The sequence below is a fragment of the Panthera uncia genome (genome assembly GCF_023721935.1).
Source record: "Panthera uncia isolate 11264 chromosome D3 unlocalized genomic scaffold, Puncia_PCG_1.0 HiC_scaffold_8, whole genome shotgun sequence".
NCBI classification, from domain to species: Eukaryota; Metazoa; Chordata; class Mammalia; order Carnivora; family Felidae; genus Panthera; species Panthera uncia.
In genome coordinates, this window is record NW_026057586.1 from 47,010,790 (window position 1) to 47,027,567 (window position 16,778).

The following is a 16,778-nucleotide window of genomic DNA, read 5'->3' on the forward strand; positions in this document are numbered from 1 at the left end:
TGATTACTAATTTCATGCATTGTGATCAGAGAAGATAGTTGGTAGGACTTCAGTCTTTTGAATTTGCTAAGATTTGTGGCCTATCATATGATCTGTCCTGGAGAATATTCCATGTGCATTTTAAGAAGAATATGTATTCTGCTTTTGGATAGAATGTTCTGTAGAAGTCCATCTATTCTAAAATGTGGTTTGCTTTTAGTGTCCTTTGGATGATCTGTCCCTTGCTGAAACTGGGGTACTGAATTCCTCTGTAGTTATTGTATTGTTCTCTATTTCTTCTTTAAGATCTATTATTAATTGCTTAAATATTGCATATATATATATATATATATATATATATATATATATATTCAGTGCTCAGGTGTTGGTACTGTATATATTTATGACTGTTCTCTCTGCTTAATATATTGACTCCCTCCCCTTATCATTTTATAATGACCTTCTTTGCTTTTTGTTACCCTTTTTTGGCTTGATATCTATGTTGCCTGATAGAAGTATGGTTACACTAACCTTTTCTTTTCTTTTTGCTTGGAATATCACCTTCCATTCTTTCATATTGAGCCTGTGTGGTCTTTAGAGCTGAAATGAAGCTGCAGTCAGGCAGCACATAGTTGGCTCTTGTTTTTTAATCTACCCAGCTACTCTGCGTTTTGATTGGTGAGTTCAGTTCATTTACATTTAGGGTGATTACTGTTATGTAAGACTTACTACGGCCATTTTACCTTTTGCCTTCTGGTTATTTTGTCTCTGCTTTGTTTCTTTTTCTTTCTATTTCTGTCTACCTTTGTAAATTGGTGGTTTTCCATGGTAATTTGCTGAGTCTCCCCCTTTCTTACATTTTGTGTCTTTGCTTTAAATTTTTGCTTTGTGGTAACCGTGAGGTTTGCATGAAACATCTCATAGATAAAATAGTCCTTTTTCTGTTGATAGCAATCTATCTTCATTCATCTACAAAAGTTTTATCCTTTATTGTTACAAATTACTCTCTTTGCATGCTATGATTTTGTTACCAAGTTGTAGTAGCTTTAGTTACTCTTAATGCTCTTTTCTTGTATGCTATAATTAAGTTTAATATGGTATTCCAAAAAAAAAAAAAAAAGAGTTACTGTATTATTACTTGCCTGGTTAATCAGATTGAATTTTGTGTACTTTCATCTTTTCGTTTATGTTTGAAGTGTCTCTCCTTCAACATTTCTTCTTAAGGCAGGTCTAGTGGTGAACTCCTTTAGCTTTTGTTTGTTTGGGAAAGCCTTTACTTCTCCTTCATATCTGAATGATAGCTTTGCCAGGTGGAGTATTCTTGGCTGGCAGTTTTTGAATATGTCATTCTACTCTCTCATGGCCTATAGAGTTTCCCCTGAGAAATCTGCTAATAGCCTACTGGGAGTACCTTTGTAGGTTACTATCTCCCCCATCCCCCACCCCCATGCCTTTCAAATTCATTCATTATTATTGACTTTGACAGTTGTAATATAATGTGTCTTAGAGAAGGTCTTTATGCCTTGAGGTAATAAGGTGTTCTGTTAGCTTTGTGGATTTACGTATTCAGTTGCTTCCTCAGGTTTGGGAAGTTCTCAGCTATTTATTTCTTTAAGTAGGTTCTCTGTTCCCTTCTCCCTCTCTTCTCCTTCCAACATACCTGTTATTCTTCTATTGGCATTTTAATGGCATCAGATAGTTCTCATAGGGTGCTTTCACTTTTTAAACTCTTCATTCTCTCCTTCCACCTGAATCATTTCTGTATTTCTCTCCTCAAGCTTGCTAATCGTCTCTTCCATAAGATCTGCTCTGTTCCCAGTGCGTTCTTCATCTCATTTACTGAGTCCTTCAGTTACGGAATTTCTGTTTATTTCTTTTTTTTAGAATTTCAATCTCTCTGGTAAAACACTTCTTTCGTTAATTTTTTTCCGAGATCATTGTATTGCCATTTGGGGTTTTCTTGTAGCTCATTGAATTTCGTCATAACTGCTATTTTAAATTATCAGTTAGATTGCAGTGTTCATGTCTTTGGGTTCCATTGGTGGAAAATGGTCATTATAGATTTTTATATTATGTGATTTTTCACGGTATTTGTTAAGAAGTGCCCCTGCCTCCACATTTGAAGTAGTGAACACCTTTCTTATTTAGCCAAGGTTTCCTTTGCTTTACTTCTAACAGTTCAACAGGTTGAATAAGGGTTATCCTTTTGTTTTCCAGAAGATGGGGCTATAGCACAACCTTTTGGTTTTTGTTACCAGAGCTGACTTCCTGCTAAGGGTGGGGAGCATGAAAAAAAAGTGGAGGGAGGTGTGTACTTAGCACTTGGCGCTTTGGGTGTACCGATGGCTGGGTCAAGGGAACTTCAAGTGGGAGGGGATTCCAGAGGTTTTTGGGTCAGTCTCTTGCCTCATGGGGCAGACAGCAGATGCTTTCCTTCAGGGGTCTCTCCTCAGTGGGCCTGGTCCCTCCAGCTCACCTCTTTGCAGGCAGACCCCCCCCCCCCCCCCCCCCCCTGCCGTAACCCTCCCTCCACTTCACTTCCTCTGACAGAAAGGTTGTGTGCTGGCTCACCACAGGACCAGCTGCTGCCTTCTCTGCCATTGCTGTCGGCTGCTGCCAGGTCTGCCGCCTCTTCCACGGGCCAGTCCACCCCCTCTAGGGTACACAGGCGGATTTCTCGGGCATCTTGCTATGCTGTGCAGAGGCGCTGTGGGTTTTTTTTTTTTCTCTTCCAGGATACGTATGTCCAATTAGTGGTAAATCAGAGGGGAGAGAAGACGAATGACTCATGGCACCATGATGCTGACATCATTCCCAAATAAAATATATTATTGAAATGAATTTATCTTGCTCTCTTTAATATAGCCACTGCAAAATTTAAATTTCTATATGAAGCTTTCATATTTCTGTGGGAGGTTTCTCAGCTTTGGCATCATTAACATTTGGGGCTGGGTAGTTCTTTGTGTGAGGGCCCATAATGTTCTTTATTGGGTGTTGAGTGGCATCCCTGTTCTAGATCAGCTTCCCACCCAGTGCAGGAATGCCTTTCAGGCCATGACAGAAAGGGCTCATTCAGCCTCTGTTTGAAACCTTTACTAATAAGAATCTCTTGTTTCTCGTATTTGGAATGAATTATAAGACCTTTCTATCAGGATCCTATAACTTCTCCCAGTGGTCCTAGTCCTAGTCACTTGAGTAGCACAGAATAAACCAAATTGTTTATGAAAGAGATAATGCATGCTAAAAGGCCTTATACATTCTAAAGTTGATTCATCAAATACTTCAACTCCTCCTTTGTGTTAGGTACTGTCATGGGCAACAGGGATACAGCAGTAGGTGAAACGTGAGCTCTCCAGAAGCTCTTACACCATTTTGGGGGAAGTGGTTAATACTTGAGAGCCTACAGTAGTATGTTGTGTGTTGGTCAGTGCTGTGGAGAATACCGAAGCAAGCAAAGGTGCGTAGGGAGTGCTCTTGTTGAGTGGGGCAGGGTGTGGTTATGGGGATGCTGTTGCTCCTGGCCCCGTCCCCTACTGCTCCAAGACCTCTGTCATGCCTACTGTTCCCCAGACCTCCAGTTTCTTTTGTTTGTTCTGGACTGCACATTTCTTTCATCCATTTCTTATAAGAAATGTTTTCCAGGACACATTTGCTTAGCCTCTGGTAAGTCTTTCTGAACTCAGGTGTTCAGGTTCCCTTTAAAAGTGGCACATGGATCTGAATCCTGGCTCTGGTCTGATCATTGCAGAGTTGCCCTTTGGGAATGTTCTAGCTGCTGTTCTCCTTTTGGCAATCTGAGATTGCACCTGCCTCTTTGGCAGGAGCATCATGCCCTTGACTCAGATTACGGTCAACAACCCTGAGGTCTTTTACTGTGCTACAGCTTCCACGTTGTGTGCTTGTCTTGGAGGCCAGTGTTTCTCTCGATGTTTTTGATCAACTTATTGCACACAGTATGATCTAAGGGAGTTTGCTTTTTCAGTCTTACACAAGAAAACAGCATGGACTTTATGATGGCCTGTTGCCTTTCACAGTCCCTTTTAGCTCTGCTTTCTGGTTGGGTTCTGGAATAGATAATGTTGCAGATAATCTGGCCTCCTGATGAATGAATGAATACTACATTTTCCTAAAATAACATAATGAGATAAGTGCATAAAAATGAATGTGGGATATTCTCAGGTAGGATTCTTGGCTGGCAGTCCTGTAATTTCTAAATCAAAAATTAAAAAAAAAAAAAAAAAACCTTTGGATGTCTTTTATCGTCTTGTTTCCAGAGTATTTCTTGCTTTTCTTGCTTTTAATCAGAATAGTGATACATACCTGTGCTCTCAGTGTAGGCATTGGTTGGGAGGAATTACAGCCCCTCATTCAGTCTTCACAAAGCGTATTTCAGGCTGAAACTTCCTAGCATCTGTTCCATTTATGGCTGACTTTTTCACAGACAAAAGATAGAAACGTTAGTTTATATAGTTGACCCTTGAACAGTTCACCTCCCGGGCAGTCGAAAATCCATATATAATTTTTGATCCCTCAAAAACTTAACAACTAATAGCCTGTTGACTGGAAGCCTTACCAATAACATAAACAGCCAATTAACACTCATTTTGTATGTCATATGTATTATATACTATATGTTACAATAAAGTGAGATTTTAGAAAATCATAAGAGAAAATACATTTATGGTACTGTACTGTATTAAAAAAAAAAAAAACCACATGTAAGTGGACCCATGCAGCTCAAACCAATGTTCAGGGGTCAACTGTACACATCTCTAAAACTGCACTGTGAATGGGCAAATGGTAGATGATGGCTGGGATTCTGTCCCTAGGTTCCATTGTTCATGTTACAGAGATTCATGGTCCTGGATGGTGGAGAATGTGATTTAAATACCATCTGTGGCTACTTATCCAGCAGATTGGTTAGATGAGAAATCTGCCAAATGAGCAGTGTGTGTTTCTAAAAAAGAAAAAGAAGTCAGAAGAATTTTACCATGGAGGATTTAAAAATATGATTCATTTTAAAACTTTATGTTAACTTCTGTAATTCAAATTAGCTTGTAGAATAAAAGTTCTTTAGAAGATAAATTGTTTTGTTTACTATTTTGTTTAATGTTTCAGTTACGTAGGTATATTCTAACCAGCAATTGCTAAACCTGCATCCCTTGCCATATTCTAAGATAACTGAGAAAAAATGTATTAACGGTTTTAGGAAGTTGGCCTGGCATCTCTGCCCGCTGCCCCCAGTAGTGCTGCCACTGTGATTTTTGGAAGGGGGGTCAGCTTCTGACCAGCCAGGTCTGGAGGCCTGAGCCCTGACATGTGGCTTACCCAGGCCACTCTGCCACTGACATCCACCAGCCTTCTGGCTACCTTGAAACCCCTGCAGAGGCTTTGAAAATGCTCCTTCTGTAGAGCTTAATTTGCAAGGGGTTTCCTGTCTTACCAGAGGGGCTAAATTTTGTTCACATCCGTGTCTTTGGTGCTAACATATGAAGCCAGGCCTAAATTTGACTTCGGCTTTATAATTCATTTGCATTTTTCCATTTAGTTTCTTAAAAACCTTTAGGCCCTGTGATGGCGTTTTGTTTACATTATTCAGCAGCTAGAGTAAAATCATGTATGAAGTATCCAGAAGTGGTAGGTATGTCTAGGACCAAACGACAGAGTCTGCTGTGCCAGCACATGAAAGGAAGGTGTACCTGTGAGGTGGTGCAGAAAGCTGGACACCAGCAGGGAGAGCTAGAATCCTAGGATCAGAATGACAGCAAAGGCACAGGGCCAGCGGGTCTGTTGTGACACTTCTCAGGGGCCAGCATAGCAGTGATTGGGGTATAGCTTCTGGCAGACCCTGTTGTACACATTTTTAAGGTGTCCATACATGCATGCCTGTGGTGTTCATATTAATGGCAATAGCTTTTCCCTCCTAGTGACAATGGCATTAAAATTAAATGTTTATTTTTCTTTTCTTCTTTCAGAACAAGCCTGCCCTCCCCTATGTTTTCCAGAAATGACTTCAGTATCTGGAGCATCCTAAGAAAATGTATTGGAATGGTAAATTAACTATCAATTTCTAATGTAACATTAAGCAGCCATGTTTCCTTACATATTCTTTGCGAGGGAATCTTAATGTTGGCATAAAAGTAATGTACAACAAAGTTTACGGAAACTTGAGATTCGGAAATTAGGAAAGGTCTTAGGTTTGCCTGACAGAATTTGAACCACTCTTTGTGCCATTTTAATAGGATTTCAGTGTGACTTTTCACTGTTGAGAAAATAGGGAAAGAAAATGCTCTTTTCCTGTTGTCACACCACATTTGTGTTTCCCCATAAAAGTACCCAGAAATTCTCTCAGAAAGCAGACTCACCAAAGTGTAGGATATAATTTCATGTGCACTTCTTCATACGAGCTACTTGTTTTGAGCTTTGAATTTTAAGTGTGGTATGTTAGATATTTGGAATGTGTCTCTGCTTGGCTGTGTAGGTAGATCTGATTTGGGGGGAAGGGCAGCACCTGGCAAAATTTGCTAAATTCCATGAAGACTTAGGTTGTTTTTAAAACAATGGTGCACATATTGGGGTGCCTGGGTGGCTGAGTCGGTTGAGTGTCCGGCTTCGGCTCAGGTCATGATCTCACCGTTCGTGAGTTCGAGCCCCACTTCGAGCTCTGTGCTGACAGCTCAGAGCCTGGAGCCTGCTTCGGATTCTGTGTTCCCCTCTCTCTCTGCCCTACTCCTGCTTGTGCTGTGTCTCTGTCTTTCAAAAATAAATAAACCTAAAAAAATTTTTTTTAAACAATGGTCCACAGCCCCAACCAGACATCAGTTAGGCTAGAATTCTGAGTAAAGTTCTCTTCATTCTGCTAGCAGGAACTTTGACCAACTAGAATGATGAACAATGTAAAACATGTGAGTCCTGAGCTGCTAAAGAAATCTGCCTGGACATTACTTTTTGTAATGTGACAATTGAACATGCTCCGGGAACTTCCTGTACCAAGAAGTATAGTCACTTTCCGCTGCTTGCCATCCGTGAAACTCATGACATGCCCACTTCGGCATTTCTCTAATGTCTGTGTTCTCTGCATGGGGTTACCTCATCTGAGACTTTCCAAATGGGAACAATGAGCTAATCCCAGAAATAGTCATTTTAAACAAATATTTTCCAATTCTATGTGGAGAGTAACTCAACTAAGGTCTACAGCCGGGTAATGGGATTTATCCCAACTTTTCTGCTTCCTATCTGTGAGACCCCGGGGGACCTGTTATACCCCCTGGAAGGGGTTTTCTACTGGGTAAAGTTAGAATAATTTGTACCTTAGAGGTGTATTGAGAGAGAAATAACATAATTTCTGTAAATTGTCTAAGAAGTCCCTGGTTTAGCATAATGCTCAATTTTATTATTAGCAGCAGTTAATTACACTAAAGAATCAGAGCACCTGCCTCTAATTAAGACTCATCAGGACAAACCAAATGTATATTTTCTTAAGACATTAATTATACATGTTACTGTCTTTGGATCTGAAATTTTCAGGGAAAGAATTAATATTTGTATTCTACAGAGGCAATATTTTTCAAACCCTTAGTAAACATATTTACCACCATAACATAGTATGCAAATAGGTATATTTGTGTGTTTAAAATTAAAACCAGGGGCGCCTTCGGTGGCTCAGTTGGTTAAGCGTCCAACTCTTGATTTCAGCTCAGATGAGGATCTCATGGTCCTGGTATGGAGCCCTGTGTCAGGCTGCTCACTGGGTGTGGAGCCTGCTTGAGATTCTCTTTCTCTCTCTCTGCCCCTTCCCTGCTTGTGTGCACACATGCAGTCCCTCTCTCTCTCAAAGGAAAAATAGTAAAATTAAACCAGTTTCACAAAAGGAATATTCATCCTTACAATAAATGATACTTCCATTTATGTTAAATTAATGCTGATTCCAACTTATTAAATGCATTACATAATCTCTGATGAATGAAACACTCACTGTAGAATTAATACCACATCTGTCAAAGACTATGTGGTCAACAGAATTTGTATGCAAACTTCAGCTGTGGTTGAGCATTTTGGGACACCATGGAAAATACAGTTTTCTGTTCTCTTGCTTGAATCTGTCTGCTACCATCTTCTGTCTCACAAGTATCAGATTTAGTGACGGTGTCATGAATTTGTTTAGGCTAGAGGTCTAGTTTATGTCTAAAGCAACCGTTCTGTCTAAATGGAGAATATTCTTTTAAAAGATAGGACATAATGTTATGTTGGATCATACCTGTCATACTTTGAAAGATAAACTCTTATTTCTCTAGAAGAATGTTTTCACTTTTACTTTTTATGGCAGAACTATTTGTATAAATAAACGTTCTCTACTAAATTTATAAGAGGCCAACATTCTTAGAAGGACATTTACTAATGTGGATTGAAGGAATTATCTAGCATTTGGAAATCTTGTAAGCACTGTCATAGGATCCCCTCTCATAGACGATAGAAACAATCGAAAGGTGTAACAGTTGGCCAACAATAGAGATTTAAAGTACAGTATATCGTAAAAATAAAGTACAGTGAATCTTTTTTAAACAGCTTATTTATTTATTTTGAGAACATACAAGCTGGGTAGGAGCAGAGAGATCAGGTGAGAGAGAGAGAGAATGCCAAGCAGGCTTCATGCTAGGAGCATGGTGCCCATTGTGGGGTTCGATCCCACAAACCGTGATATCATGACCTGAGCCAAAATCAAGAGTTGGACACCTAACCGACTGAGCTACCCAGGCGCCCCAAGTGCAGTGTATCTTGAGAGAAACAAATATCATCATTAGAGTAAGTTTTTAAAAGTAATTTTTGTTATTGACCCTCCAAAATCTGCCTCCTTCCACCCTCCAAAAGAAAATAGTTCAAAACTTAGAAAATGTAATATCCATAATGTTTTTGTACTGAAGTTCAAAACAAAGTCATTTTTAAAAATCCTGCAGTGCGTTTCTGTGATTATTTTTTTCTTTTTCAGATTTTTAAGTTTATTTATTTTTGAGAGCACGTGTGAGCAAGAGAGGGGCAGAGAGAGAGAGGTGGGGGAGAGAGAATCCCAAGCAGGCTCCTCACTGTCAGTGCAGAGCAGAGAGCAGTTGGTGCAGAGCCAATACTAGGCTTAAACCCACAAACCATAAGATCATGACCTGAGCCGAAATCAAGAGTTGGATGCTTAATGGACTGAGCCACCCAGGCGCACCCCACATTTCTATGATTCTGTTACACTGAACAAACACTTAAGGGGCACCTGGCTGGTTGGGTGAGTGGAACGTGCAACTCTTGACCTCGGGGTTATGAGCTCAAGCTCCATGTTGGGTACAAAGATTACTTAAAAATAAAAATCTTTAAAGAAAAAATAAGTACATGACTTTTATGAACTCATGATAGATGTTGAGTGTAGAGATTACTTTAAAAAAATAAAATCTTAAGAAAATACTCAAACACTTCACTTCCTTTCGATGTGGGCAAATCTCCATTGCAAAAGCCATATACATTTCTTTCAGCCAGCTCTTCCCGGTAACTCCACATTCCCAGTTTCTCAACTCTATAATAAGCCTTAAAAGTAGCGGAGGATATTTGGTATGGAACCATAGCTTTTTATGATGTCTCCATTGACTTGAGAGCATGCCAGAGCAGAGTGGAGAGTGTGAGTGTCCTGCAGGTGAAAACCTCACGATTCTACACTGAACTGGGGTCCAGTCCCAACTTTTTAAAAAATTTATGCCCCTTGTGATTATTTGGTTTTCTTGTATAGTATCATTGTTCAAAATATATGGCTTTGGGGCAACTCACTGGCTCAGTTGGTAGAGCATGAGACTCATGATCTTGGGGTGTGAGTTTGAGCCCCACACTGGGTATAGAGATTACTAAAAAATGAAAAAAAAAAAAAAAACCCAAAACATAAATACATGGCTTTTATGAACTCATGACGGATGCTTATCTGCCAGGTGTGGTCTAGGTATAATTTGTCTTGATCAGGAAGGAAAGTCCGAGATCTTCTCCTGACATTGGCCATACTGGACCTCAGTGCCCTGCAGCACCGTCTCCAGCCGGCTCACTTTGACCCTGCCTTCCATTTCCACATATGTATGCATTTTGCTTTGCTTCTTTCTAAAAGAGTATGGATGGAACTGGAGGATATTATGTTAAGTGAAATAAGTCAGAGAAAGACGGATATCCTATGTTTTCATTCATATGTGGAACCTGAGAAACTTAACAGAAGACCATGGGGGAAGGGAAGGGGAAAAAATAGGAACAGAAAGGGAGGGAGGAAAACCATAAGAGACTGAAATACAGAGAACAAACTGAAGGGGGGTGGGGGAAGAGGGGAAAATGGGTGATGGGCATTGAGGAGGGCACTTGTCAGGATGAGCACTGGGTGTCGTATGTAAGCGACAAAACCCAAAACCAAGAGCACACTGTATACACTGTATGTTAGTCAACTTGACAGTAAATTATATTAAAAAAATAAAAAGAATATGGAGACTTAGATTTCCAAAACTAACGACATCTTCCTTTGTCCTTCCAATCTGTTTTGGACAGGATTATGTTACTAAATGTTGGATTATTACTACATGAAATGAATACTTTACATAACTGATATTCAACTCTAAAACTCTCCTGTAATTGAAGCTTTTACAAAACAGATTCCCAGCTCAGAACTAATACTGATACTGGTTAGTGGTTTGAAACCTTTCTTCCTTATTTCCTTACTCCCATTGTCCTTTTGTTGAAGGGCTCTGATCTCATAATCCCATTGTCCTGCACTTCCCGTTTTTCTTTCTCCTCTTCTCTCTCATCCCTTCAGCGTTTCTCAGCGGGACTCACCCAGAGGTTAGGTCCTGGGTGTTCATGCCTAGTGACTTTCAAAACCAGGGCCAGCACCGGGGTGAGGCCCAGAATTTGAGTAGGCACCTGTGCCCAGGGCTTTGCAGGTGCCAACCCTGTGTTCACTAAATATCTTGGAGTCATAGAATATTAGTGTTGGATTATTATCAGAAATGAGAAAGGTCTGATATATTATAAATATATATGACCTTTTAAAATGAAAATGTGATATTATTGTTAATGATGTCCAGTGGAACCAAATACCATAGAGATTTCAATACAAGAGCAAGCTGTTACTTTAAGACTTGAAGAGTTTACAGTTCCATTTGCTCCTTTGACTCATTCTTCTTCTCCATATTTCCTACACTTTTTATCTTTTAAGGTCTTTTACTGATTATCACACTTTGCTATCACAAAAATACTTATAAAAATAAAAATCAGTGTATATCCTGTGACCTTAAGACTTTAAGTTTCTTTGTGTCTTGTTATTCTTACAAGTATTAATATGTGAGTGATCAAAATAACAAGCATTACAAAATTTATGAAAATATTAACATAAAAGGTGAAATGTTCATAAAATGGATTTTTTCTGCTGGGTTTAGAGATCTGAGAATGTCACCTATCTATTGCTAGAATGTGATGGACTTTTCAATAACAGGTAATTTTTTAATAGATTCTGGGATTTAAAAACCTTGCTCATATTAGTAGACAGATGGGAGTAGGGATTTGGTGGGGTTTTTGAATCTCGCAATACCGTTCAGTTCTTCAACCCTTTGCCAACTGTGTGCCACAAGTTCAGATAACAATGTATTATCAAAAACATTTTTAAAAAGGAGGTTAGAGTGGGAGAGAGCCAAAGCATAAGAGACTCTTAAAAACAGAACAAACTGAGGGTGAGGGGGGTGGGAGGGAGGGGAGGGTGGGTGATGGGTATTGAGGAGGTCACCTTTTGGGATGAACACTGGGTGTTGTATGGAAACCAATTTGACAATAAACTTCATATATTGAAAAAAATTTTTTTTTTATGATCCATAAGTTGACAGCTCAATTAGGACTTTCTTCAGTGTTACTGTGAACAAATTTGGAGAAGTCTAACTCGTAGAAGATCTTCTGAGCCTCCATTGGAGTCATAGGTGCCTTGGTCTCTGGGAAATGTAGCCAGAGAAGCTTTGCCAGGGCTCTCAACTCTTGGTGCACACGTAGCTCTGTCCTCTTACTCACATGTACATTGCAGTAGTGAGACGGGGATGAGAAAATTGAAATATTTTTCGCTGAAACACACCTGTATCAGTATAATAATTTTTGATAAAATGCTTTTATCTTACCGTGAGCTTTACAGTTTTTCCCTCAAAACCACAGATCTAGCTCATTCACTTGATGCAGGGTGCCTGCACACAGCCGTAGAGCCGGTCCATACTTGGACACATCCCAGGTCAACTGGATGTCCTGCCAGGAGTGATGGTATTTTGGGGTTCAGATAAACATGTTAGTATATGTCACTGTGACATCTGTCCCATTCTTGAATTCTAAATCTAAGATTGACACAGACTGAGGTAAGATTTGGAGCTTTGCCAAAGCTGGTACATGATAAATACTGACTTGAGAGACAGGGAACAGAAACAGCAAAGTAGTTAAACAAAACCTAGCATCTTTACCACCTTCCTTTCCAGTCTTCTGAAATCAGAATACCCTGGTATGGGAGAAATGGCCAGAAGAGCCCTTTTCTGATGTCAGGTCTTTCCCTTAACTGAAACTGGGAAAATCATGGGGCCCTCATGCAGGTTATGGCGCCTCAGTTAAAGGGGCCTCACTGATACCAGTACTGTACTTCTACACCTCCCTTCGTTTGGTACCCTAACGAGTTTTACATTTCAGAGCAAGAATACTGTACAGTGATTGAGGGATGGTGTGAGGTGCCCCCCCACCCCACCCCCATCACAGAAGAGTAGTTGAGGGCAAGTGGGAGAAGAGAAAGCATGACCTCCAATGCAGGTGTCTGCTCAGACCTTCCCATAGTTAGGTAAGAGTGCCTATGGAGGCTGAGCCTCTGGAAATTGGTTCCCTTAAAGCAGCCCTGCCCACGTAGCTACTAGCCAGTCTTTGTGCACCTTGAGTGAATACAGGGTGAAGACTGAGATCCATCCAGGCGTCAGCCAGTACGTCTGTTGTCCTTCCACGTTCCTGTCGTGGTTGTCCAAACTTCGGTTAAATGCCTCCCAACTCTGAAAATACTCCGCGACTAGACAGGAAGAATAGGAAAAGAATATCTTTTTGTTCATCTTTTTCCTTGTAGCTTGTCTTCTGTTTTTCTTTTTTTTTTTTTTACCGTTGGTTTGCACCAAGCTGAGCACAGTGTGGTTCAGTTCACACACAAGCACATACCCCTTTCCTGCTCCACAGTTCCTTCATTTCCAAGTGTGTTATCTCCCACTCATTCCCCTGTTGTGTTCCCCTTGGGCAGGTCTGTGAGAGCTGAGGAACAGTGGTGTGACCAACAGCAGAAGGCATAAGGGCGGAAGGCCTTTTTTAAACTGCTCATTCAGATGGTCCCAGGAGGGCTGTCTTTTGAGTTCTTCGTGCGGCTGCTTTGGGCACAATCAATGGTATTCGGATAGCAAGAACCTCTCATACAAGATAAACTAGTAGATAGATGGTAGACATCTTATGGAGGGAGGGGGCTGAGTAGCTGAAGATGTGAAAGAGACCTTTGACTCTCCAAAGCCCTGAAATGTAAGCGGGATGAATGTTTACATCCTTGGTAGCTGTGGGAGATGGGGCGGTGGGGGAGGGGGTGGTGAGGAAGGAGCCAGTGCCAACCTCATCTTGCAGAAGGGACATCCAACAAGCAGAACCAAGGCTGCTTCTAGCACTTGCCCAACACTGAGGAGCCTGGAAACCCATTTAGTGCTTGGGTCCCACTCCTGGGTGAGGACTCTGCCTGCACGCTGGCTGCCTGGGCAAACGAGCAGACGAATTTAGCCAGAGACCTAAGTTGAGTTTCTCTCTGTAACCCAGGTCTTAAATATTTGCACAATTGGGTATTACAGTGTTAGAGTTTACAGCTATAAAATATTTTCCATTTTAGCTGGGATCAAACTTGGCCTTGCCTTCAGGTTGTTTATATAGTGCTCAAAAGATGAAGCAAACAGCCTTCTCTCTCTCTCTCTCTCTTTTTCCCCTTCTCAGTTTGTCAGCAGATGAGAAATTGCAATTAAGAGTTTCTTCAATTTCATCATTGGTTGCTATTAATTTGCATGGATAAATTTAAACTGTGTTTTTAGCTGGGTCACAGGGTGGAACTGCCTGGCATAAATATTTAATTTTTCAGCCGACTGATGCTCCCGGTGATAAGAGTAGCCTAGTTCATGTTTCTTCCTGAAACTTGACCCTCATAATGTGCGTTCTTTTCCTATTATTGGAATCTGCACAGTACTAATTAGTATACGGTATCTAGAGAGTCTAATACCAAACTTTATTATATGGGAAGTAAAAGTGAGGTCACTGTAAAATTCCAAAACGGAATGAAATAGGGTTTCTGTCACTTGAGTTTTTCATTACATACATAGGGAACTGTAGATTTTAACAATTAAAAATTACTGTAATATTATTTTAAAATAATTTCACTAATAGAGGCAATAAAATTAAGTCTATTGCTGTATTTTAAGAGTATAAATACTCCTACTCTTCTCATTCTCAGAGAGGGTGAGGCTGTTGTTATGGTGGACTGGATTTATGTATATATGTTCTCCGGGATCTTTTCTTTCCTTTGTATTCCCTCTCTGTTATTTGGCCCAGATGTGTGCCTTTTCATTTCTCTGAATGCTTACGTTCTGGGCTAACTAAAAGAAGTAAGAAAGAGTTTAAATTATTCTAGATTACAACATTGGATTTAAAGAAGCTTATTTAGATTAGGAGCTTTTCAAATGATGGGAAATAATCTACCCATTGAATTCATGATAAAACCATGTCCTTTGTGCAGTGGTCTCAGAGTTTACACTACGCCCACTTTCACGGACTCGCTAACTCCTATAAAGTCTAGCCAACCAGTGTGAGAGGCCAGTGGCTAGTAGACCCTGGATGGTCCTGTCCTTGCCTGTATATTTTCCCCAGGGGGTGGGGGCTATATGTGAAGAGGTACAGCATACCCAGCATTGCTTTAGAGATGAAAGATTAAGCCCCTAGGACATGATTCTCATCCAATCCTCTGTAATTAGGGACAAGCTAAAATGCCCTCACCTCTAGCACATATCCTATTCCCTCAGGGAATATTTTGTAGTCCTTTTAGTACTTTTTTGGGGGAAAAAATCCAGAATCAAGCTTTGAGGTAAAGTTCTTCATTGCTGTAATGAGTACATCTCATCCTGATGTTGTACACAACGAAGTGAAATGTAGAGATGAAGAACGGCACGGTGTGGGTCACATACTAGTCAAGGACATGACTCAAGTCATCCCCTCCGTGAATTCCTGTCTTGGTGACTGGATGGAGCAGCCAGCCGGCCAGCAGAGAGAACCTTACCAGGGGGACTGCAGCTATCCCGTCCTGGTTGGGGCTCCAGGGGGAGCAGGGGTCTTTTCCTTCAGTCCCTCACCCTTTAAAGTCAGAGCGCGGAAGCCATGCTGCTTTCTCAATAGCTTTTCTACAGCCCAGGCGACCAGGCGAAGTATCCCAATCTCTGAGGCTCTCTTGCCTCTCTGCATCTGGGAGGACTTGGCGCTCTTGCATGCATTCTTAATGCAAATAGCTCACATTTATTGCTCACTTCATGTCTGCATGGTGCTTTTCCAAGTGCCACAGATGAATTAACCTGATCTTTACAAGTCCTGTGACGTATGCAATGAAATCCCCATCTGAGGAGAGGTGAGGGACTTACTTGTGGTGACGCAAGTATTAGGTAGCAAGGGGCCTTCAATCTCAGACCCCATTCCTTTTTGTTTTTCTAATTGTGGTAGAATTCACAGCATAAACTGTACCATCTTCACGATTTGTAAGCATGCAGTTCGGTGGCATCAGTACATTCACCATGTGCAGCCATCACCACCGTCCACCCAGCCTCTTCGTCCTGCAGAACTGACTCTGTACCCATTAAACAGTAACTCCCAGGCCCCTGTCCCAGCTAGCTACCATGCTGCTTTCTGTTCAGAACTGACTCTCTTAGCCACTTCACTGTCCCTGGAGCTTTGGCCTGGACCAACCTGAGCATGTTCTGTCGCTGTTCTTTTTCCCTTATGCTTAGACTTCGTTTTTCTCTCGTACATTTTATGATTAGCGTAATGTCCATGCGTGTGTTCTAAGGTGATCCAGTGTCTGTGGTGCAAGGTCGTTAGCTTCCTTTGGCCAGGCTTCAAAGTATTAGATTTTAAGATAAATCTCTTGTTTTACTCCTGATTAAAAGAGCAATACATGTTCATGTTAGGAAACAGAAAATACAGAAAAGCATAAATAAGGTCGTCAAGATTACCTGCACTACCAACTCCTAGAGACAACAGCTGTTAATTTTTTGGTGCTATGACCTCCTAGTATTTGTTGCTATGTCTATAAAACATCTCTTTAAACATGTGGCTTTGTAACCTAACATTTTGCCACATTAACTATTGTGTATCATTAAAAAGAGGGTTTGAGGGGCGCCTGGGTGGCTCAGTCGGTTGAGCGTCCGACTTCAGCTCAGGTCACGATCTCGCGGTCCATGAGTTCCAGCCCCGTGTCGGGCTCTGGGCTGATGGCTCAGAGCCTGGAGCCTGCTTCTGATTCTGTGTCTCCCTCTCTCTCTGCCCCTCCCCCGTTCATGCTCTCTCTCTGTCTCAAAAATAAATAAAATGTTAAAAAAAATTAAAACAAAAAAAAGAGGGTTTGACTTCAAGAAGCTTGTATTCCAGTAGAAGGGTCAGCAAAGTCTAGCGTATTGTGATAAATGCCTGCGTAGGCATAAAGTCCACAGGCATTGGGACTGCAGAGGAGCATGGAG

At 40.9% G+C, this 16,778-nt stretch overlaps 1 protein-coding gene across 7 annotated transcripts in view; it reads left to right on the forward strand.

Annotated features, from left to right (window-relative positions):
* OSBPL1A (oxysterol binding protein like 1A) overlaps positions 1-16,778 on the forward strand; it is a 243,777-nt gene that overhangs the window by 198,820 nt on the left and 28,179 nt on the right. For all 7 annotated transcript variants that reach the window (XM_049619605.1, XM_049619606.1, XM_049619607.1 and 4 more), the window contains one exon: positions 5,955-6,030. In XM_049619605.1, coding sequence (XP_049475562.1) covers positions 5,955-6,030 — 76 coding nt within the window. The remainder of the gene's footprint in view (positions 1-5,954; positions 6,031-16,778) is intronic.